General features: G+C 30.2%; 2 protein-coding genes across 2 annotated transcripts in view; one reads left to right on the top strand and one right to left on the bottom strand.

Moving 5' to 3' along the window:
• The window catches only part of LOC129225266 (uncharacterized), a 146,674-nt gene extending 144,214 nt beyond the window's left edge, over positions 1-2,460 (top strand). Inside the window, exon 14 of the mRNA XM_054859850.1 lies at positions 441-2,460. Coding sequence (XP_054715825.1) covers positions 441-605 — 165 coding nt within the window. The 3' untranslated portion in view covers positions 606-2,460. The remainder of the gene's footprint in view (positions 1-440) is intronic.
• A 13,204-nt stretch (positions 2,461-15,664) lies between these two features.
• Positions 15,665-26,098, bottom strand: part of LOC129224312 (transmembrane protein 135-like) — a 32,728-nt gene continuing 22,294 nt past the window's right edge. Inside the window, exons 11-13 of the mRNA XM_054858749.1 lie at positions 19,418-19,516; positions 17,322-17,389; positions 15,665-15,806 (exon numbers count right to left, since the gene is read on the bottom strand). Of these exons, the coding sequence (XP_054714724.1) occupies positions 15,665-15,806; positions 17,322-17,389; positions 19,418-19,516 (309 nt within the window). The remainder of the gene's footprint in view (positions 15,807-17,321; positions 17,390-19,417; positions 19,517-26,098) is intronic.

Here is a 26,098-nt window from a genome sequence, read left to right as displayed (position 1 = left end):
AATCCTTTGGAATGTAGGATATCTTTCAACAAATAATTTTATCTATCATGTATATTTACAAAAATTATTATACTGCAAGTATTAAATTTTAAGTGTTATAAACATATACACTTATTTTTGAAAATTTGCAAAACAATACGTTGCTAGCTATCAACATTGCTATATGATTTATTAATACCAAGCTGTCAGAAGAGTAATTTACAAAAAATGTTTTTGACATTTTTTTCGCTCATAACTTTGCTTATAGAAACAATCATCCTAGCATTTCAGCCACCTAAGTCATTTTCCTAAAATCAATAAGATATAACAATCTTTCAAAAATATTTCAAAACATTTCAGACAATTTTTACAAATCAAATAATTAGAATGCAAAAAGCTAGTTGTGCTCACTAAGTATAAATTGTGTGATGGCAAAAATTAAGATGTAAATTTATTTTCAGGAGTCTTTGAAATCCACCTCATCCAAAAAGACCACAATTGCACCTCCAACTGCGGCCGAACGCCCTCATTTACTGCCTTTGTCACCTAAACTCAACACCCCTCGACACCGAAGGACATTTTCCTCACATTCCGATGTTGAGACTCTTACGGTAACACCAGTTTAAAACTTGATGGATGCATTTGAAATTAGATTCTCAAAACAAATGAAAGTGGAAGATAAATTCTTTTGTACAATTGAATTTTATCATAAAAAAGAAAATTTCAAAATTGCTTAAATTGTGAAAGTTGATTTTATGCAAGAAGTTCTTTGAAATTGTATGAATTTGTATTGTAATGACTTATGAAAACTCTTTAAGCCAGGTGTAATTTTCTTTAAGTACTTTTTGTTGTCAAAAACATATTACTATGATTCTAAAAATGCAATTAAAAAATGTAAATGGAATTTTTATAAATGATAAATTTCATTATAACTTCACAGTAAAAGGAAATCATAGCAAGAATAGTTAATATTGTACATGGCTGTACCAGCAGTAATCAGGTCATTAAGTACAAAATTTTAAATCTTGACAGAAATTTTCAGAGCTAGAAATAAAACCAAATTCCAATTACTACAAGAATTAAAATCTTATTAGTTTTACAAATTTTTTCTTAAAAAAAAAAGCTCAAAAATAAATAAAAGGTTAAATTTCTTTGATTAATTTTATTCGTTTTTATACAAATAGAGAATTATGGATTTCCATTTTGCAGAATACATTCGAAAACGAGGGTTAATATTAAGTAATGCTTTAATGTCTAAGTACATCCTAAACTAGGACACATTAAAACAGACAGCGAAAAAGGCTATATAAATAGGCAAGTCGTACTTTAATGTTAATTAATTGTCATTATAATACAAATTTTCTGTATATTTAAATTTATACACCAATAATGTGAAAATGTGCACTTTTCTAAAAAATGTTTAAACTAATTACAATTATAAGCATGAAAAATTGTCCAAGCATGATTACAATTAACCTTTTTAATATATAAAATTTGTACATATAACAGAAAATGATTTAAAAAATTGACTTTGTAATAATACATTTTTTCGACAAATGTAAGTTAAAAAAAAACATCTTGAGAAACAGAGTGGAGTGCTAAGGTTTGTGATTAATTTTAAACTTTTAAATGTAAATCATAAAAATATTAATTACTATATATGTAATAAAGATAACTTTTCAGATATGTCACCACTTCCTGAAATATTTTTGTAATACTGATGAGTTGTACAAGAATAAAATTAATTAAAATAACAAGTGAATTAGGGAGTTTATAAAACCTTGCTCTCTTAACACCTAAATAAATTTTTAATATTAAACATATTTTAGGAATGTTTACTTGGTATATTTATGGTAATTAAAAGAAAAAGAACAACTATTTAGGTACGCATATTATTTCCAAAATATTTTATTAAAAGTTGCTTATTTCTATTTTCTTTCTTTAAAAAAAAAAAAAAACAACCTAAGAATTTTTTTGAGTCTGAGATTTTCATGTTTAAAATTTGAATATGTATATATCTATCGGCTTTATTTTTGAAATTCTGAACCCCCCCCCCCTTCTCTCTTGCAACCATCATGAAATGCACACATTTTGAACAAATGTCATAATTTTGTTTATTGTTTAAAAAATAGACTCGAATCATTATATTTCGATGACCACAGAAATAAGAGTCATAATAAAAAAGCGCAAGTGTTTTGTTTAGAACACAGACATTCAGATTTCAAAATCTTAATTCTTGTTCTGCTCCAATATGTATGTTTATTGTGAAAAAAAAAAAGGTTCCATCGCAGTATACATTGAAAAAAAAAGAATGCATCCTTCATATTGTATTATATTGTACACAATGATGAAAGGGTGAAGCTTAAGTTATGTACATGCAGGTTAGTTTTAAAGAAGCTGCTGCAAAATATGAGTTTGTGTACCCGTTGATTCTAATATTCCTGTACATTAAAAGTTATCTAATAAAATTACTTTATTGCATTGTTCTTGCTCCTTCATCATCAGCATGAGTCACATTTAATTTTTTTTTTTTTTTTTTTAAGTTTGGTATTTAACTATTGAGGTTTACACAAAAATAAGCATGGCTAAATCACACAATCGAGAACTTGGGCACACTTGCAGTACTTACTAAAAAAAAAAAAAAGTGCAATCTAATTTATTTTCAGACATTTAAAATTATTAAATAAAAATACAGTGACTGCCGTATATTTGAAACATTTTTTAAAAAAAATAGTTTTGATTCAATGACGCAAATATGTGTAACTTTCTTTTTAAAAGTGGAATTCTACCTACAATTTAAGAGAACTTTATTTAATCTTTAGTAAAATAAGATAAAGTATGATTAAAACATGCCATTTCCTCAACATATTGTTCTTACCACTTAGAACAGTATAAATAATAATTAATTGGCAATCTTTATCTTGGAAGTTTTCAAACATGTTTGTAGTTTTCTATTGGTGAAACATGTGTAGGAATTTGACGATGGGCAGGTGCTACCTCTACTAGATACCCACAACAAACCCGCAAAATGTCATTGACTTTTGCAAACCATTAACAAAATAAATAAATAAAATCACAATTAGTTTAATGTTTATTTAAATTATATATGAATAAAAATACAAAATATATAAATTAAAAATATGCTGTAAGAATTTCAAATAAATAAAAGATACATAGCAAAAATATAATACATTGTGCTCAATTTATTTTTACATCCGTAATCAATTTTAAAATACATCTTTACAGCCAAAATATTGCACTGTTATATCAAAATATTTTAAAATTAAATAAAATACAATTTATAAGACCACTTACAAGGTGAAATGCATAAAAGATTGCATCAATTATTTGAAGATTAAGTCCGAGGTTTGCTTTTTGATCAAATTTTCACAGAAAATGTTTTGCTACTTCCCTTATTCCAGGAATGTTCTTTAGGACTTATAGAAAACTAACAGTAATTGTTAAGTGGGAAAAAAAAAATATATTTGAAATATTTCAAAAAAAAAAAAAAAAGCAAACAAGTGGAAATGGAATGTATTTGAAAATTGATATAGTTAGTTAAAATCTGAGATAACTTGTTGAGATTAATATTTTCGAAAATATTTGATATTTTGATATATATATATCAGATACTTTGATATTTTCAATCAGCGCAAACTTAAGCTTTTAAATGATAACTGATTGATAAAATCACTGTTATTAATATTCTTATGTTATTATTATAATACATCAACTTTAAAATTAATGTTTCTTTCATTATTTACATTCATAAATATACATTTTTTATACAAATTTACATACTTAAAATGGCATTTCATTACAAATGATATTTACAGTCATTTGTAAAAATGTGATAGTTTAATCTATGAGAAAAAAATATAACATAACTGATACATTTTTATTAATTTTAATTGAATTACTTAAGCAATAGCTGCTTTACTCATTTTTCGTTGGTTAACTACTTTTACGAATTTTATATATTTGAGAAATAAAAATATGCATCAGAGTCAGTACACATCCAAGATAGCCCAGTAAATTTAGGACAAAAATAGGGTCCATGCGCCACAAATTTTTAGTTAGATGAATTTTTTAGGATTAGTTTCTGAACATGTGTAGAACAAATCCTGAAAAGTCCCCTAAGTTCCCATGTGAGCTTCTATCCAAAATGGCAGATCAAAGATGACCGCTAAGTACTTTTTTTTCCTCATCAGTCAGTCAAAAATATTTCAGTTCTGAAAAAAAAAAAAAAAAAAAAAAAACTCTAGGCTCTAGAAGTAATATTCCTTCGATACATAACTTAAAATAACCAATAAAAAATTTCTAACATTTGTTTTGACACCAAAAACTGAAATTTCTGTGTTCTATGTATCATGCAGCAGAACACATAAGTTATTAAAATAATTTTTTACATTTTTTGGGGTATTTTTTTAAAAATATTTTTTTTCCATACATTAGTCAACAGTTGTTATTTTTCAGTTTTAAAAAAATGCTATGTATGTTTGAATTGGTGCTTGTGTTTTACCGACATTTCCTCGTACAAAATCATAAACATATATGATCTGCAATTTTTTTTTTTTTTTGTCTGAAATGCAAAATTTTCGGTGTGAAAATTCAATGCTGATCTGAACTACCTGTTTGAAACTACCATAAATTGTATAGTGGCTCCAAATTCCTTTTGTAATATTAAATGAACTAAAAAAAAAAAAAAAAAAACACTCACTCTAACAATAGAAGTTTGTCAAAAATCTTACAATTTTTTTTTTCTTTTTAATAAAAAGATCAGTTATTTCAAAATGGTATTTTTGTGCATCTTAGGTTGCAAATAGTTACTCAAAAATGATTTTTTTAAAAATTATGCTTCCATATAATTGTGACAATGGACAAAATGTCGGTGAAAGATCACTGCCTTCAACTTTAGAAAGTTCTTTTGGGGAAGTTACACTTCAGAAGAAAAAAGGGGTTATTATTAAGAAATCAGCGTTTTGTTCAGTCTTCCACGGTTTTTGACCAGGATGCTGCTGTTTTCAAATCAAACAATAATTTACGAGGTATCTCAAATATGAATTAGCCCCTCAACTACCCTCACTTTTTGTTTGTGTTTCTCTGCGAAAGATAAAAACACAAACGTAGCAGCTATCATTGAATTAGCCTTATTTAATTAGAGCCTTTTATTAAGCCACCTACCACCAATCTCTTTATCTATTAAAGATGAAGGATTTCTTATACATGCATTGGCATGGGACGAGTCAGACATATAATAAAAAGACATATTCCTCAAATACTTCAGGTGCCTTCCGAAAAAACTTTTTATGTGAAGCAGTGTTTTTTAATGGATACGCTGATGTATTACCAACTAACATTGTGAAGAAACAAAGAAGGGTGACGTTGAAAATGTCCGAAACTACCGCTTTTTGAAGAAAATGTAGTAGGAACGACTTTATAGACTAACTTTTTACGGAATTCTGAGAACAAATCAAGATTAATTCAAATTATGATGGAATACTTCCGATTAGGAGGAATGATTGTTGTAGGCCCCTATAACTAGGGAGCCGACGCATCCGCCATTTTGGATCAAAGTGACCGTCTCTTCTTGAGCCATTGCCATAGGGTGAATTATTAAAAGACGCAAGAAAGAATGTTAAGATCATAAAAATAAGTGAATGTGCCACAGTGTACTGTGCTAATAGTTTACAGAAAGAATTTAGTTTCTTTAAATTTCAAAATTATTAACCCAAGATAAAAAATCAATTTTATTGAGGATTTGCTGGAAATCCGAAGCTAAAACTCGGCAGTGTGAAAGCAGTAAACATTGTTATGTAAATTCTCGGTACTATTTTTATTGCTATGGAGCAATTTAGTTTGAGGAAATATGCTTTTTTTTTTAAATACAACTGTTACATTTTTAAATCAGTTGATAAATTGATTGCTAAGATCCAAAAATGTAATGCTGCCAAAAATAGAACTAATTCACTTCATTGGAAATTCAAGTATATAGTATTAGTACATAAAAATAAATAGTTACACTAATACTACTAAGAGCATTAATAGTGTAAAGTAATACTAGTTTCATAATTAATTAGCAAGTTAATTAATCATGCAAATAACCGAATAATAATAATATATGTAATATTTCACCAATTGAAATGTTTTCGATTTCTTAATGTTTTGTTGGTTTGTTTATTTTTTCAAAATATGACACTAATTGTCCTAATGTCAAATTTGGGACAAAAACGAATGCATTACGCTAACATAAAAGGAAGCTGAAAGGAAGCGAAAAGACATCTAGTGTGGTAATATTTCTCCGACTTTTTGATCCAAAATGGCGGACAGTTTGGATTGGTATATGTAGGGGCTCTAGATTGTTGTACAAGTGGATGGGGAAGCCAATGTATTAATTTGCTTCCAACTGCAATAAAAACATGCCAGAACAGCTCCAGACCAGTTGCAGTAATAGGTACTGATACAGATCTGCTCTCGATTCTAGGTGAACGAGGTATGTCTGAAACATCACTGTATTTTTTACCCCCAAACCAATTTAATACAAAGAAAAATGTTACAACATATTGAAAGTACAAGAAGCCTTGGGTCCCTTGAAGGATCCTCTTCTTTTGCTCCATGCAGTCACAGGATGTGACTTCGACTCCACGTCAGCTATATTCAGAAAGGGTAAATCTTGAGCTTTCAAGTTGTTAAAGGAAAAGCTCAAACTGCTTTCTCTGGTCTCAAAGCTAAGTAGTTTTCAGCTTGATCCATCCAGAAAAGGTCACCCAGATTGTAGAAGTGTAGCTGAAACATCTTTTTGGTGGGAGTAACATTTAATTCTCTAGACATCTTACAATACAATCGCTATAATAATTAAGAAACCAAAACTCTTTCTTCAAAATTTAAAACTTGGAAACTCTTTCATCCACAAGTGCAGTTGCTTCACAGCATCCATTTTGTGTTTATCCAATAGTACAACAGTGGCTTAAGAAAAACATGAATCTAATTAAATAGGGATGTGTTCTGAAAGGAGGTGGACTGTTCACAATGCTTTTGTCACTTCCCGAAACTTAAGAAGGAATTCGGCATTTAATGTTTTGAGACAACAAATCAACAGTAATTATGTGAGACTGTGATTTAGATGCCAATGAAAACGCAGACCTTTAATATTCCAAGTTTTGCATGCATTGTTTAGGTGAAACATGTAATAATTCAACTTCTGGGCACAGTTTCGAAGATGAGGATGATGATATTGAATGTTAATGCTATTTTTTTACTGACATTACCATCTTCTCTTTATATATTTTACATGCTTTTCAAAAAGATATTATATGTCAGTTTTTAAAGTACTAAATAAATGATATTTTGCAATTTTTTTGCAAATTCATTATAAGGTCACTTTTTTTCTCTTATCATATTCTCATTCCGAAGCTAGAAATAGCACGATTTCTTTCAGAAATGGAATAAAAGTAACTTGATTATTCAATAAATGGAACATATCAATCATTTTGCAGTTCATATTTTAAAAAGAATACCATAAAAATTCTTTATTTTACTAATTTTTACATTCTGCTGCATATTACGTAAAAAATAAAAGTTTTAGCTTTTGATGTCAAAACAATTGTTTGAACTTTTTTACTGATTATTTTAGAGTATATATCGAAACAGTATTACTTTTAGAGCATACAGGTTTTTTTAGAACTGAAAAATCTTTATTTTTGACCAAGTTATAAGGAAAACAAAAAGTAGTAGCCAGCCATCTTTGATCCGCCATTTTGGATGGACGCTCACATGGGATTTAGGGGACTTTTTAGGATTTACTCTACATGCTATGACGTACTAATTCTGAAAATATTTCTTAATTATAAATTTGTGGTGCAAATAAATCCTAAATTTACTGGGCTAAGACATTTTCTTTTTTTTGACCAATTTTTAACTCTCAACAAGGCATTTTTAATTAAAATTTTTACATTACTAATAATTTTATGAATATAGAATAAAGAAGGAATATTATTCTATTTACATTATATTAATGATACATTAATATGCTATATAGATAAAATATATTACTTTTGATTATTTTTAATAATAAACAAATGGTAATATGATTAATACATATAATTTTTATGTTGCAAATTTAGTACTTCAAAAAAATAAATATCGAAAATATCAAAACATCATGATATTTTCAAAATATCATAATATGCTCAAAACAAATATTGGAAATACATCATGATATATATCGGCGAACCTTGCTTCACAAAAAAGAAATTCAGGATTATATCTCTGAAAAAAGACTTTTGAGACATTATTTAGAGTGTAAAAACGACATAAAAGTCTTGTTCAAACAAACTGCAAATACAACTACGAATGCTGCAGTTCCTCATGCACTTAGAAAATTATTCCATACATAATTGAAACGTGACAAAACACTATTAATTCCCAAGTCAATAATATCTTTGCATTCTAGACTTTTCCCTTTAACAAAAATAAATAATTAAAAGAAAAAGTGACATTTCTTAAAATTTAGGAATGACTGAAATATATTCAGAATATTGTATGAGTATACAATGGCACAAATTTGTCTTAACTCATGAACCTTAATTCATGATAGTCTATATAAATATAACATTTACTTTTTTAAGTACATAACAATTTTTAGTGGTTTAAATTTTGGAAAAAATATATGAATAGTATATGTTGTTGAATGTAAATTCCATTTTTCAGTTACAAGATATGTAACTTTTTTTTTAATACGACTCTTCATATTGGAATAATAATCTCATTTGAAAACTCAATTCTTTAAGCATAATGAAAAAAAAAAATCCATGCCTTTTAAAAGCAGTTTTTATCACATAAAATTATTTCATCGTAAGAGGACTCATTTACAAAACTTCAACTATTGTTAGTCTTCAATGGCTTTTTTTTTTTTTTTGAAAAAAATCATCTATTTTCACGTAACTTTTAACTGTAAGACAGAATTCTTCATTTCTTAAAGGTTTTTTAGGGGATTTCACAACTGAATACATAAATAAACCCTATAAGATTCTCAGAAAAAGAAAAAAAATCTATTAAAAGTCAAGCCTATAAAGAATTTTACCACAAGTTTTAATTTCATTGGAGTATTTTACCTTTACTCTTTAAATGCACTACGAGCAGTTATTTGAAAAAAGAGTTTCGAACTGAAAAGTTTAAAAATCTGATCACAAAAAATCATGTAAATATTTAAACGCACATTTTAATAAAATATTGATTTTTTTTTTTTGGGGGGGGGGGGGAAGAGAAACAAAAGTCATTGTATGCATACTTAATCATAACTTGTTAGATGCAAAGAACCAAAATTTGTACACATAAAATATTTTCCAACTTTACAATCCAAAGTACTTTCATGCATTAAATATATTTTTTTTATCACATTTAAGCAGTCAAAAAGAAAGCTCTTACATAAATAGATGTTTGAAAAGTTCTAAAGAAAGCAACCAACTTTGCCATGACAACTGAAAACAAAAAACCAATAAATAAGTACACAAACCTTTACCAAACTAAAAAATGTTACACAAAGAACATTATAAAAATACTTACAAAACTTTTAAATACATAATACTTTGATTTGAAATAAAAATGTATAGCCAAATTTATGAATACAAATTTTGTAATCAAGTGTACTAATGCCTCTCATTAATGCCTCTAAGAATGCTTCACTCACCAAGTAGCGATTATTACAAAATACAGATGCTAGACTACTTTTACATATAAAAACATCCTAAATTTTTTTACAAGCAATGTTTTAACACTTGTTTTATCTAAACAAATGTTCATTAATTTTAATTAAGGGATGATCCATATGTTAAATAATGTTTTAAGCAGGTTTTTGAATTTGTTTTAGTAATCAAATGAGTATCCCAGAATATGTTGTAAAAATATTCTTTGTGTGGGGAAAGTTCAATTTTTTGGAAATTAAGTGACTTTTGAAAGCATCCTCATTTACAGAGTGTCTCAAAAGGTTGTTGACAAACTTAACATGCTGTTGTGTCATATCATGATGAACAAGATTAATATAGTAACATACGTTCGCAAACACAATGCTGGCACACTACATGCACACAAAGTCAGAAACTAATGGATGCACAACACGTCGCATATTTATTACACCAAGATGATTTTACACAACATTTTAGTTTTCAAGGAAGACTTATACCTGTTGTTGAAATTTGCTGCCTTTACTTGTCATACACGTGTCGCAACGACAAAGTACCGACCGTTGTAATAATGATCCATTCCGACAAGATTTCACCGATCGCTGCGTTGTCATTGCAAGGTGATTATGAGAAATGATGGGACGCAAATTTTAGCAACTGCTTTAAGCTTTCCTTAAAAACTAAAGTGTTGTGTAAAACCGTCTTTGTGTAACAGATATGTGGCATGTTGTGCATCCCTCAGTGTCTAACTTTGTGTGCGTGTAGTGTGCCCGCATTGCATTTGTGAACACTTGTTTTTATGTAAATCTTGTTTATCATGATATGACACACCAGCATGTTAAGTTTGTAAACAACCTTTTGAGACACCCTGTGTACAACAACCAATTCACAGATCGAGTAACGCTCTGACGTCACAATGAAACTCGCGCCATAGCATGCGTGACGGCATGATTTCATTGTTAAAGCACCAAAAATTCAGTCAGTTATTTATAATTTGATAATATTTTTTAGCAATGTTTAACATGCAGAGAACTGCTTTATTTTGACAAGGCTGAACTGCATCTGGTAACTTTACCGTTTTATTGGTAAAAGTGTCATTTTAGGAGAATGAAGTAATGAAAAAGTGGTCAACAAATAACGCTATCTACTGGAGTTTAGGGTTAATCCACTGCAGTTGGGGTTAACATTTCAGCTATCAAAATCAAAGAAATTTAGATATCAAAATATCACCAAACGGGCAATTGCTTTGTTCAAATGTAGAAGTAATTTTCACCCGTTATATCTTGACGGGCGATTTTCTGGTTTTTTATAAATACCCTTTTGAAACAAATTTCACTTGCATACATATCACCTTTAAATTTTCCTTATAATTGTGAAATATTTTTAGTTCACTCATTTACTTGACTTGAAAACTCAAAATTCATTCACTAAAACCACGGATCAAAATTTAATCTACTACTGAAAGAGGACTTAGATGAATTAAAATATGTCGTACATTTTTAGAATAATTGCAAGTATTTAGAAAAACTATTTTCTCTTAACTTTTTAAAGCACGAAATTTTGTAATTAAAACATTTATAATTTTAATACCATTTAATTAGATAGAAAATAAACACAATAATTATTTGTACACAAAATTTCACTTGTTGTTTCATGCCTAGAATTTTACCATCAATCAAAAAATATGAATAGTCCCACAAATATTATTGATGAAAGCCTTCTCAATCAACACAACTTATTCATTCAGCCTTATAGGAGTAATAATGCTGATGAGATTGGAATACCAACAAATCCATCTAGTGAGATGAATAATAGGGAAACAAAAACTGCATGGCATACAAGGATTGGCAACAAGTGCAAACTGTCCTTCTGCATCTGAGCCTTTGGCCACTATATGGTAACTTGAACTTAGGCCTGAAAACAGTTGCTCACTCCCTGGCAGATAAAGGTCTCATTAGTGGCCATAAAGGGGGGGGGATGGCTTGAGCCCTTCTCTAGATGCTAGTACAGCTAATTTTTAAGATAAATTAGGTGAAGAAATTATAAAAAAAATTCAATGAAAGCCATTAGTGAACGACAGATTAAAAATTTCTTTACAGGAAATTTTTTAATATACTTTTATTCTGCGTTGAAATTAATTTCAGCATTGTTACAATATATTTTAGATTGTCTTCCAATAAAAGTGAAAATATAAATACACTTTACAGTGGGGTTGGAAGCATAATGTTCCCAAGTGCCACTAATTATTGTAAAACATATCCAACATTATAATAAGGACAACAGAGGTTTAAAATCCCCATTAGAATAAGGACAATGTTCCCAGAAAACTCCTATTATAATTAGTACAATAAGTCTGAAAAATCCTCATTGGAATTGGGTAAAAAGGAAGTTAGATCTTAGCAAAAAGAAAGAAAGAAAAAAAAAAAAAGAACCCCTTAAAGCCTTAAAACAAATTTTTTTTTTAGCCCACCTAATATTACATTTCGCCCATGAAAAATCTTACTTTGGCGACTAAATAAAATACCCACCCAACCACTTTTTAAAAACCCTATCGGCCACAGATGATAGCTACCCCATTGGATGTTTTCTATTTCTATTCTAAGTCATTTCTGTTTCATCAGACTTAATTTGTGATGTTGAAACAATCTAGAATTTTCATATGGTATAACACCATATATTTAATCTTTCCATTTGTCAATTCAAACATATATTTCTTATGATGAATTTTAAATTTTATTGAATTCCGAGTTTCTTTTTCTTTGAATTTCTGACAAATTATATACATTCACTTGCATAAAAAAATAAAGATTTTTTTTAATATAAAAAGTTACTTTCTGTTCCTCCCCTTCCCATTACTATTAGTTGTTTTTTATTAACTCTATTAAAGGTTAAAACATTACAAATAAAGATTTTAATAAGTGTTCTGCAGAAAAGGGTGAACCAGAACACTGTTGAAAAATTATATATATACATATATAAATATAAACACAAATTGTTTGAAATGTTTTGTTTTTGTTTAGAATTGCAAGAACAAAACAAGACCAAAGAACCTTTCAAAATTCAAAAATAATTGCTTGAACTAGGATACAACTAGGAGCAGCATTGACAACAAAAACAGACTTTAAGTATAAATGGAAGAAAATGGAGAATGGCAATAGCTTCTATACTTAGATTCATCTGAATAAAGCAGCAACTATCAACTTATATTAAAAGTATTAAGTAGTATGTGCATTTTACACCCGAAATAAATGGCAAGAATGTCTATTTGAACAACTGAGGTGGTTCTCTACGGCTCTTGTGAACTGTGTTTGTACAATGAAGCAATAAAGTTCTCAAAAGATAAATTATTAAAACCAGATAAAGAAAACATACCCCACAATACAAAAGAAAGGAGTAAACAAACATTAATTTCTGAATGTGTGTGAAAATTTTGGCACATAGGGGTCGTCAAGAAATGATGTCATACATTGAGAGGAGGGGGTTTGCGGAATTAAGACAGTTTGTGACCAGGGGAAGGAAAGGGTGAAAAGAAGTGTGACACCACACATTTTTTTTTTTGTTGAAATAATATGCCTATGAAGAATAGAATATCATGTGACAAAAAAGGGAGGGGAGGAGGGAGTGAAGTGTGACCCTTGGTGACAAACAGGGGGGGGGGGGGACTGTTGAAAACAAAAAGTGACATCATTTATGTTCAGCCCCATAAAGGATTTGTGGGGAGAAAGTTCTACCATAGTAGCAAAGGCGCCCATATGGGAGGGAGGAGGGCAAGTGGGGGCTCAAGCCCCCTCTTTGAAATTAGAACTTCCTTGCTTTTAGTACTTTTTTCTCTGCAAAAATGTAAAAACATTTCTTCTCCAGCAGTTAATGAATAAGTTATTAAAAATGTTCAATTTTAATAACTCTAATCTGTACTGAAATTGGTTTCTACGGGGAAAATATCCTGCCAAACCATGGGGAAAATATCTGAGTCCCCCCCCTTAAAATTTTGCATATGGGTACCCTTTCATAGTAGTAGGATAAAATATATGATTGAAAAACTAAAGCTCTCAATATAATGGTTTTCAATGAATCAGTCTTTTGGAACATCAAGTAGAATTGATTGCACTGTAATCATAAGCAAAACTTGAGACTTAAAAGAGTAGGTGTGACAAAATGCAGAAAATTGGAGAGTCAACCAAATAATAGAAAAACAATGATTGTCTAAAATAGGATAACATAGCATCCCAAAGACCCCAGCAGCTACCACTTATGTCATGTATCAGTTTAGATGTCTAGAATGATCTGGATGAATGGGACTTCAGGGTTGGGGGGGGGGAGAGTCCTTAGCATAAACTAAAGATTATAAAAAATAAGTTTGAAAAAAGTATATACATTAAAAAAAAAAAAAACAGGATATAAAAGTTATTTTTTACTACATTTTAATAAAGTGCTTTTAGTGAACAAGGGGCGTTTCAAACATATTCAAGGGGAGGGGAAATTTATTTACTAGAGTAGTTTACACAATCACTATTAAGTGAATTATTTGTTCAATAATTGAATATGAAGGGAAAAATATGATTTATAAATATGAAGGGCTGACATTTTAAATGAAAGTTTGAATAATTAATAGCAGCATTTAAATGTATCACAAATTAATCTCTTTTTATGAACTGAAAAAGATTTTTATTAGATAAAATATTTCCTTCTGACAAAAATATTTTGAAGTAAAAAAATCGGGCAACAATATTTTTTCATAGAAATTCCTTTGTACCGAGATAACAATTTGACAAATAAACTTGGCTAATTTTTGTAGATGTACAAAGTGCATGGATACAGGAAATCAAGTGCTTTGTCACACGTATTGTGGAATGAAGAAAAGTACAGGATGCTGCAAAAAGAAAGCTCTGTTTTAGGAGTTATGTTACTCTATTACTGCCAGAAATAGAGCAGTAGGCAAGATCTGTTTAGATTCAAGAATTTGTAAGAAAATGTAAGTTTTAGTAGCTAGCATTATTTGGAAGAGAGAGAATTGGGTTGTTGAAGTTGATGAAGAGGCTTTTATAAACAGTGAATAAATAATTACGATGCAGTTTGTGGTTAGAATCAGATTAGAAGGCCCAAGCTTGAATGAAAAAAATGTTTGCAGTTGGAAACCAACAAATGATGGATTTTGAATTTGATTAAAATAAGCTTGGCTTTAAAAATAAAGTTTGGGTTATCCTAAAAGCATTTTCACAACTTGAAAATGTAGAACTTATGTTTTTCCCTGTAGGGCTGCATAAGAGGCTCACCAGAAGAGGGGGTTTGGCCTTTACCAGAACTAGTGCACTCCCCGACAAGGCATCAGTCTTTCATGTGCCACCATTAAGGTTCTGATTGCATGGCACAAGTAGTTTTTAATGCCCAGTTTCCACCAGATGGAGGCACCTAGGTTCTCTTTTGATGCAATATTGCACTAGAAATTTAATTTTGCCAAGGGAATTTTAAGCAAAACGAATATCCAAGGGATCTTTTACATGCCGCATAATCATACAACTTGGCGCTGATGATTTTCTGCATCTCGAAAATCCAACGACTGGCCACCTTAGCTTAGAACCCCGGTCCAAAAGCGTAGAAGGCCAGTGCCTTACCCTCACGCCATCTGCCAGACATGTAGAACTTATGAGAACTTTTGATAAAATTCATTGATTTAAGGGAAGATTTTTGAAAGAAGATTCAAAAATGCATGAACTTTGACAGCTATCAATTGATTTAACACATATTGAATCACAATGGCATAAGATGTCCTTTTTAGGCATACAGTAATTCCTCTATATCTTACTTTATTTTTACAGTTAAGTCAAACCATAGCTTTTCATTTATTTATTTACTTTTTTGCAACACCCTGTATCTAGTAAAGAAAGAAATTGCATCATGTAATATATGGATGCTCCCTACATTAGAAGACCAAGCATATAAATTGAGAAGGCACTCTACATTTTCTCTTCATAAAAATATAAATTTATGCTATCAAACAATCAACATCAGTGTATCAACCACAACAAAACACTTTCTTGAAAGACTCTACTTGTGTACTTCAGTTCAAGCTCAGGCCAGAAATTGGAATATAGTCTTGAGGCATGAGTTCCGAATATGTCTAAGACATGTCGATTGATTTCTCCAATTCTAAAAAGGAATACATTTCTTTTATAATGGAATGATACACAATTTAGTGTTTTTTAATGAATGAAATCATATTAGTTAAGAATTGTCTAATAAGCACAAAAGATTTCCTTCCGCCTTTATTTATTCACTTTTTGGCTTTATTCCTGACATAAATTCATGCTTTTATATACACAATCTTTTGTCAAAATTAATGGAAATAAGAAGTTAAATAAGTTGAAGTACTGAAAGTTTCAGAAAGGGAAGTGTTGATAAATTACAAATAGAATACTAAAATTATACAAGTTTCCAGAATGGGGGGGGGGGATACTGAATTTCAGATAAACATACAAAATTTTCAATTTAAGGTATAAATGGGACCATAAGAAGCAAAGGGATGTATACAGATGTTTTTATGTTTTCAGTAAAATGCTTGCAAAGTTCAAACTATTGGTAGACTTTCATTGAAAAGTTCATGCTTCATAGCAGTGGATACTAGGGCTACCATAAGTATCTCTTTCCACAAAACAGATGGAAGTTTCACTTACCAACTGTTCTAATTATCACTAAATTTTTAACTGGCACCCACACCACTTTGCTTCTTGGAGCTTCAAATGTAATTAACAGCTAACATAAAAATAAGAATCACTTCAGCAATATTTTGTAATGTTTGAAATACTGCAGATGAAGAAAAAAGACTATTAATAGCTTATAAAAAAACATATATATATATATATATATATATATATATATATATATATATATATATATAAACGCTGCACAGGGGCGGATCTAGAGGGGGAAGATGGGGGCCATGGCCCCTCCCAAAACCTTGTGAGTGAAGAAATTTTTTTTTGAAATGGGAAAAAAAAGAAAGAAGACATTATGAGAAAAAAAACAAAATTTCATACATAGGTATTACTCTAAAAGAAATTTAGATTTTAGATGGGAGAGATATTACATCCCTTTCCTCGAAACAAAACAATCTTATTCCCAAAATTTTGCTCCATCGTTTATATTACTTCTAGATGCCAACTTAAGATATTTTGAAGATCTATAATGCTGCGGAACTCTAAAGTACACCTATTACTCACAAGACCAAAGAGAGCCTAAATTTGGGTTTTATGGCTTTAATTTCGAAACTTTTCTGGATGAATGCCCTTATTCCCATGCTCTTCCAAAGATGGCATGAAAGATAACTAAAAATTAAATAAATTTCTTCAAAGCAATAAATTACACCACGAATTTTTCGGTGTTAATCTTCTCTTAAATTTTATAAATTCATCCTATTTCTGTTCCTAAATTCAAACTTGGTATAAAAACTTGAAGATGAAAAATCAAATGAACCAGCGCTATCTGAGAGGTGATAATCAGGAATAACATCCAAAGAAAGTAAGTTAAAAAATTTTAAATGGTCCCTCCCAAAATGATTGGCTAGATCTGACACTGAAGCTGTAATTGCTTCAGGTTTTGAACAAAAGTTAGAGAAAATTAAATTAAAAAAAGAAGAGAATAATACGTTATTTTGGGCGTACTTACTTATTTTGTGTAAGTCTGGTGAGAAACTTTAAATATGCTGGCTTAAGGTTATGAGGTTCTAGGACAGCCTAAAACAAAAAGAAAAAAGTGTGAAAGATACGAACAATGTTCCATAAGCTGTATGCAAAATGCTGAAATAAAATAAAAAAATATTTAAAATGCTTTATTATCAGTATCATTATTATTGCAACTATGATTTTTACACTTATACAATTCTCTTCTATTTTTCATTGTGTCAACAAAGATAGTTTACACATTCTAATCTTAAATAACAAAAATACTAACAAGTGAAATGAAGCAAGGGCGCCCATATAGGGGGCAAGGGGGGCTCAAGCCCCCCCTAGAAAGGAGAACTTACTTGCTTTTAGTGCTTTTTCTTTGCAAAAATGTATAAAAATTTCTTTTCCAGCCAGTGATGAATACGTTATTAAAAATGTCAAATTTTAATACCTCTAATTTGTACTAAAATCGGTTTCTATGGGGAAAATATTCTGTTAAACCATGGGGAAAATTTTTGAGCCCCCCTTGAAATTTTGCATATGGGCGCCTTTGGAATGAAGCACAGTTTGCAACAAACAAAAAGATAACTAAACCTTTTCTGGTATTAATTACCCAAAATATATTGCGCTAGCTGATAGTTAATTAAGCTAAGAAAAGGAAATGGTGCACTGTGCATGAGAAAGCAAAGTTTGCCGTGGTTAGCCTAAAGAAAATCGCCAATCCACCAAGAAATCCAAAATCCACCAAGCGTGACATTTGGCGGATCTTCATGGTACATCGAAGGTAATTTCTTTGTAAGGTTATCTGTGATACTGTTTTGGTTAACCATAATGCAGAGTGTTTCCCCCTGTGTAGTAGCTATTTTCTTTTCTTAGCTGTATTGCTTACCAACTAGTGCCTTCCACTTGAGACAACTAATGCCAGAAGGAAACATTCAGAGCTTTTTACTCTTTTGTAGCACAATGCAAACAATTCATTTCACCCGTTAGTATTTCTGTTATTGAAGTTTAGAATAGTACGGATCTTTCTCAGACACTCTGTATTATTGTCATGCATTGCATTAAGGGGCTGTTTTTGCCAATTGTACTTTTGTTAATCCTTTCATTGCCCAATTTGTTAAAAATTAAATTTCTTAATGGCGGTTTGGATCTCTGCGTCACTTTAGGTTTTTCAGAAACAAACAAAACAGAAGAATAGCAAAACTGGGTTATCAAAGGCAGAATAGCTCATTATTCAAACCAAGTTAAAGACTTTCATGAAATTAAACTGATTCCCCCACTGTCCCACCTTGGAGTATCTTTCATCTCCAAGCAGAAAAGAGAAAAAATGAGCGAAGAAAATTTGGGAATTTTAGAAAGAGGAAAAATAATGTTATATTGAAATTTTCATTATAAAAACGAAATATTTCAACCCCACTAAGTGAGTGAACCGAGTTTGTGATGAATGAATGAGATGCTTACAGACCATACTTTTTTTTTTTTCATATTTAAATTGCATGAATGCTCCTTACTATTTTTTAAAAACATTCTATTGAATGTCAGGATAAGAATTGAATAATTTAAATACAAATTATCTTTAAATTTTTCCTCTTCAGGGAAAAAAACTCACAGAAGTATAATAAATTTTATCTCAAAGAAGCTTTTGTATTTCTTGTTAATTGATTTACATCAAAGTAATAATGTTCAAAAAAAGAAAAGAAAAAGTTGCTTAATACTTTTACTAGGTCAATATGAACCTGAAAACTATATTTTCTCTGGAAAAACAATACTTTAGTCATCAGTTTCCTTGCTAGTAGAAAGTTAATGTAAGAAAAGTGATTTAAAAAATTTTTTTTCTTTAATATTCCAGAGCAAGATTTTTATTAAATTATGCTTGCAAGAAAATTCAACTACTGGTTGATATTAACGCACACTTCATTTCGTTTGAACTCATTAAAATTTAATCATTTGAAATTAAGAAAAAAACTTTTACTATAATTGCCTTCAGAGTTTCTTTATGAGGTTCATCTACCTAGCATAAATGTAACCTTCTTACTTTGTTTTGAAGTCACACAATAGACTAAAGGCAAAAAAAGAAGGGGGTGAGGGAATACTTACAGCATAGAAAAGTACTGCTGTAGAAGTAGCATACAGCATTAACATGGACCCTCTAATGCTTGGAAGAATACCTTCTTCTATGCCTAAGAGGTAGCCATTCTATAAACATATTTCAGAAAAATCAATCATTTCAAAGAAAAAAAAAAGGAAACAAAATTGAACTTTTTTTTTCCAAATTTATTTTTTTCATAGTGTCTGATCACTGCCTTAGTTTAGCATCAACAGGGTGTCTACTCAAAAAACATTTTCAACTTCTCTGACTTTTCCAGGTTTTCCATACCCTAAATAAAAAATTTCCAGGTGCTTTTTTAAAGGTTAATTTAGCTAATTTCCCTATCTTTTTTAATGGTTGGCTGAGCTTATGTGACATTTTATACATGTTACGTTTATATCACTGTTTTACGTAAATTTCAAACTCTTACATCCATCCCTAAAACACTTTGTTTTTTGGGAAACTTTTAAGAAATTGCTTTATTAAATTGTTAAGCACCAAATACATCTCTTCACACAGGAAAGGGCCCTTAGTTTACCAACCTGGAATCTCATTAAAAACCTTGCAATTCTGATGTCACCGAAATAAAGAAACTCAACTTTGCTTCCAAAAGTTCACTGTATTTTAACATCAATTTTACTGTGTCATAGATATTTGTATTCGGTTCAACATCTGCCTTTTGAACAAAGACTTTTAAGTGTAGCAAAATGTCTAAAGCCCTTTGTGCAACAGATGAGCTCTTTACTTACCAAATGGAACAAAATTTCAGTGGAATCCCCCCTCCCCTTTCTTTGATAACATTTTTATCTTAATTTTAATAGATGCACTGAGATAAAATGTATCAAAACTGAATACAAAAAAAAAAAAAAAAAAAAAGATGAATGACACTTGTTAAGGAGCGAGAGAGATTGAAAAATAATTTTTCAGAGTAATATAAATACTTTGAAGTTTTTTATGGATATAGTTTTGATGTTTGTTTCAATTCTTTGCTTGTCAAACAAAAGGAGGCTACCATTTAAATAATTTTCTTCTTTTTTTTTTTACTTTGCTGCAGAAAAGTGAATTAAGGTATCAGACTACGTTAAAAAGGCGATTTTTGACCAAAATTCACTTTTTCTCAAAATAGTTTTATTGAACAGCCCCATTCTTTAAGATTATAAAACATTTTAGTTTTATAATCTACGCGAATTAGAACTCAAGTTATAAGCATTTGAATACTAAATGTCTGCAGTATAACGCGTGTTAAGTCTAATCTTTACTTACGTTTTTTGAAGAATGCAATTATTTCTCGATACTGGCTACGGAAAACATGATTTTGCAAATTCTATTCAGTATTCAAGCATAAAATTTGGCATGCCTGTCTTGTAAGTACTTGTGAGTGGAATAGACCACCGATTATGTAAATGATGAAATATTTTTTGATTTATAGCTTTTTTACCGAAAAAAGTTGACAAATTTTTGAGAAATTTCTGGATAAAGTCACGTAATTTGTTATAAACCTTGAAATTCTTGAAATATTTCTTAACCTGTGGTCTGTTTCATGTGTGATATTTATACATGTGAAAAAATCTAAGCAAATTGTTTATAGCTAGTTAATTTTTATTAATACGATGTTTCTCCTAACTGGTAATTTTCAGTCATTTTTGCCAAAAAATCACTCATTTAAAAAAAGTTATTGATACTATGGTTTATTTTTAAGCAAAATACATGTTTTAAGATCATTCTGCTTCTAAAAAAACATTAATATTATTATTTCATAATAGTGTTTTAAAAAAAACTGCTCTGAACCTAGTCGGATACCTAGACCTTGTAAGTTAACCTACTTAAACAAAAATTTTATTAAAAAAAATATTACTTAAAAGATGAGAGGGATGTTTTCATGTGACTAGACAGAAAAATGTGTGAATTAAAGCTTTGTAAATTAACCTGCATAAAGAGTAACTTTTGCTAATGAAAACAGAAAATGACTACTCTTCTTTACAATTTAGCCTCATAAAATTCTAACTTAGGCTCCGAAAAAGATGTGGAGTAGGAAAATATGTGCCTATCTGTTATCAATACTAATGAACATAGATCGCACTGAAAAGCTGAAACATTTCTTCAGAAAAGAAATGCATCCCCTTCTAGCAAATTTATGCAATAAGAAAATAGAAATGTTTGCAGTATTTTTCTTACTACACTAATGCCAAATTGAGAAGATGACAAGAGTACCAATAGAACTATTATGAAATCTCTACACAAAACAGGAGAATTTAAAAAAAAAAAGAAACTGGAAGAGTAAATGTGAGTGAAAACATAGAGTAAAGTGGAATTGAGCATATTGCCGATTAAGTTCAAATGATTTTACAAAATTAAATCTAACATCTTATGCAACAAATTTTTACAAGTACTTTTCCAGTATTAGTTTAATTGATTGCAAACTATAGTATTTGATCTACTTTAGCCTTTGCTTGAAATTTTAAATGTTGATAATGAAATTTAACTTACGGCTGCTCTTCAGCGAGGGAAAACATTGAAGTTAGGGTGTAAATGGCTTTCTTCCTTGAACGACGGGCGTGAACCTGAATCAAGTGATTGACACTTCAACGGCCAATGGAGGGGAAGGAAATCGATGTAAGGCAGGAACTGTCATTGTTCTGGAGGGAAAGGAACCCCTAAATGACCCCCGTCATGAAGAGCAATCAAGGAAATTAGCTGGCGGCCGAAACCCCACTTGAACAGTACTGACGCGAACAGAACAGAAAATAAAGTCAGTACCAAAGGGTCTGCGGTAATTTTTGAAACAAAGTTTTTTTTTTGGTATGCGTTTCCAGATTTTATATTCATGAAAAATTGATGAATGAAATGAAAATTTATCATAAATTGAACAGGAAAAACGATTGTCTTATTTTTTTTTTTAAACTATGTTCTCAATTACCACGTCCGAATCTTATTTCGTTCATAAAGCTAATTCGTTTCTTGTCTGAAGTTTCATTAAAGAATGCAATTTTTTGCGTTAGGATATGATTATATATATATATATATATATATATATATATATATATATATATATATATATATATATATATATATATATATAAACATAAGAGGTATAAGCTTAGTGTAAAACTGCGGTGTAGTCCCGGAAAAAAAGGGTGAGGGGTGAGGAGGGATGACTACATATCGGTTATCGGATATTTACAGTCAAGAGGTGGAACGATGCTGATTTTATTTTTAATTATTGGGAGGACGGCAGAAATGGCGTAATCAGAAAACAATTTCTGATTAGGATATGGTTACATTTCAAAGAGGGGGGGAGATCCCGCAATTTTTGGTACACATATATATATATATATATATATATATATATATATATATATATATATATATGGTCGAAAAAGGAATACTTCTGCAATTCGATGGAGGATATGCAACGCTGAACTGACATTTTTGTTAATTAATCAATTAATATTTTAGATATTTATTTATATTTTTCTGATGATTCATCATGCGCGGGGCTGCATTTGTTTACTATCAGTAAACAAATCATCCCGCAAAAACATAGATAATCAGCATGGTGACTAGAGCAGCATACACAAGACTAAATAATTAATATACTTCTTAAAATTGAAAATCTTTTTCAAATAATAATAATAATAATATTTTACGCATCAGACGAAAAGTGCAACAGGCTATAATAATAAGTAGTTGGTAAGTCTTTTATTGAAGTGTATTTTCGAAGCACGCAGTTATATGATGTTTGAGAACATTTGAAAATACATTTCGTGGGTGGAATTACACGAGCAACAGGGAATTCCTTGCAATAATGTACTTAAATTAAAAATATAAGCTGCAGTTTACTTGCAGTACACTTGGAACAATGTACTTCGAATTATTCAAATGGAAAAGGAGGAATAGAATAACTTTTAAAAACTTTTTTTTGATTTTTTTTTTCTTCTAGGGTCTTTTTTTTTCTAATGGTTTTCAATTTTTGGTTACATTAGTTATGCATTGCATTTTGCGATTCAAAATAATAATAATAACAATAACCAGAAATGCTTTCCTTTCTGCGGACACTATGGTGAAAAAAGCAACGGCTAAAAGCACAAATTTCAGAAAATTCATTCATGCTCGCATTTTGAAATTAAATGAAACCTCTTTATTACCACACAATGTTGAGAGCTTCGTGCAAACGAAGTCCTAAACTTGATAGCAGCACTCATCAAGCTTTCATTGATGCAAATTATTGCAATCAATCAAACATTCGAAACAATTACGCGGAATATTCCCTACTTACGTCAATTGTTTACTCGTAAGAACGTGAACACAATGTTTTACGTACGTAATTTATATTCAGAAAAAAATATCAGAATTGAAAACATAATTCGACATTTGAAAATCACACACATTAGTATACTATCCTTTAAATTTAAAAAATATTTCAATTTAAATTTTCTCTTTTTGTATAAAAGTATTCATGAAGCAGAATTTATAAATTGTTGAGTATACTAAAATTTATTGTTCTAATTTTTCTTTTTTTGATCTCTTCTCGACTTCCCGGGGAAATTTTAAACTGTTAGCAAAATTAGGGTAACTCAAATTACTCTAGAACGTGGAAGAGAAATCTGTCAGGCCCAATAAAAACTTTTTGAATGATGTAAAAGACAGAAACACATGTATCTATCTCTATTGATAAAGATGTTCTTAGTAACCCCGAAACAAGTGTAATTTAATCTGCACATTTGTACATTAAAATAGTGTATATTCTATGTTAATAAATGTTAACATTTAAAATCAACAAAAGTTGAGAGATGTGTGCAAAGTTGCGTGAGACTAGTACCATCAATCATTCGCCCTCGAATACCTTATTATTGCTTGACCAAGAACAAATATATTCTTTTTTTGAGCGACCACAGTTGGTTATTGTTTTCACTTGTCCGTAGTTGATGTTCTTTCGACTTTATTTTTCTATGCTTTTAATGCAAACTCGTCTGTTCCACGTGTCTTCGCGAGCATGTCCCTCCTCCTGGGCGGTGAAGTTCATGTCCCCCGCTATCGACTTTACTTATTCCCGACAATCTCGATTTTACACAATACTTTTCAGACAAAAACAGCATTCAGTCAACAACGTCCAGCATCCAGCCCCTGGAATTCATTTGAATGTAGACGTCTTGTATTCTAATCATGACTTTTACAAATATGATTCGGATAGGAACCATTTGTAGAAATAAGAAACCCAACGAATAGTGTTCTACCACAATTCGTGATTGCGAAAAATATAATTTAAATTCAAGACGTCAAAATTCAAATGAAAGCTATGGGCTGGATGCTAAATGTTTCTTTCTTTTCTGTTTGGTATTAATTTTTTTTTTAATTTTTTCCCCCATTTATGAATAATATTGAGTAATGATAATGTTTCAATGAAGCTTTAACACCATTTTATATCGGGTGTTCCAAAATATCTTCAATTTTTAAATGTATAAATTGTAATTAAAATATGCACTTTAAAAATCATGAACTTTGTGCAAGAAATAAATAAAAGTCAAAAACAACATCTTAAAAGCACAAGTAAAAGATGTAAATTATAAGTGTAAAAAATGCATTGCTTGATTGAAAACTTGTGGCTATGTATTTGTTTTTTTTTATCCAGGATATTAAAAAACTTGTATCTTTGACACTTTGAATTAAAATTCAACTAGAAATTTGGTTTTTCGTACTAATATTCAAGCCGTATATATTGTATTTATGGTTCAGTTCCCTTCTTGTTGTTTACCTTTTTATAGCAAAATTGAGGCTATAAACGAAAATTGTTATTCGGTTCCTTAGACTTCACTATGAACAGGCGCGACTGCACAGTGCATACACACAAATATATATTGATGAAGACCGGCTAAAATTGAAAAACCTTAGGTTTCAGGGAAATGTTTTAGACGTCAGACAAATTATTTGTCTGAGCTTATGAAAATTTCAGTGTAACAGGACTAACGAAAGATTCTAGAACATTGTGTATTCATCCAGTTAAAAACAAAATGGTCAGTGTTCTCCCCCTTCTCCCATCAGTTCTCTAATTATCTGTAAATTTAAACCAGTGGTTCCCAAGCTTTTGCACGTTGCGACCCTTTTTTGACCAAGTAAAGGACCTGTGATCCCGTAGCCTACATGTCAGTAAAGTATCGCTAAGTGTGGACCTACCTAACCTGGCAACATTGTGAAAGCTACGTTAGATCCTACATTACAAAACGGCTATGTTAGATTCGATCCACCCCCAACTATACTGTGGTAGAAATGTTTCGACCGAATAAGAAACGCTACACGACCCCATTTGGGGTCACGACCCTGGGAACCCACCCCTGCTTTAAAACAATTTTTTTATACTCATTCATGCTTTAAAGAAATGCAGATATGTATCATTTTTCTCCTTAGAAAGTTTTCAAAAGAAAAATTCAGTGAAATCCTGTTACAACGTATATCAGTATAACGAAATACCCGTTTTCAGTCCCGATTTTGAAGTTCATCGTTACTGGATTTCACTGTATTATGAATTACATGATCAATGTGTACATACCTTGTAAAGAATTTTTTACGAGTTTGGCTCGAGAAATTATTTTAAAAAATGTTTGTTGAGCTGTGGAAAGCATTTTATGCGTTTACATTTCTAGTAACATAGTATAATATAGACGAAAATAGATTCCAAATATCTAGTAAGAATC

The sequence above is a fragment of the Uloborus diversus genome, chromosome 6, assembly GCF_026930045.1.
Source record: "Uloborus diversus isolate 005 chromosome 6, Udiv.v.3.1, whole genome shotgun sequence".
Taxonomy (NCBI): Eukaryota; Metazoa; Arthropoda; class Arachnida; order Araneae; family Uloboridae; genus Uloborus; species Uloborus diversus.
The sequence above is the reverse complement of the archived record's forward strand: the minus strand, read 5'-3'. Positions and strand labels throughout refer to the sequence as shown.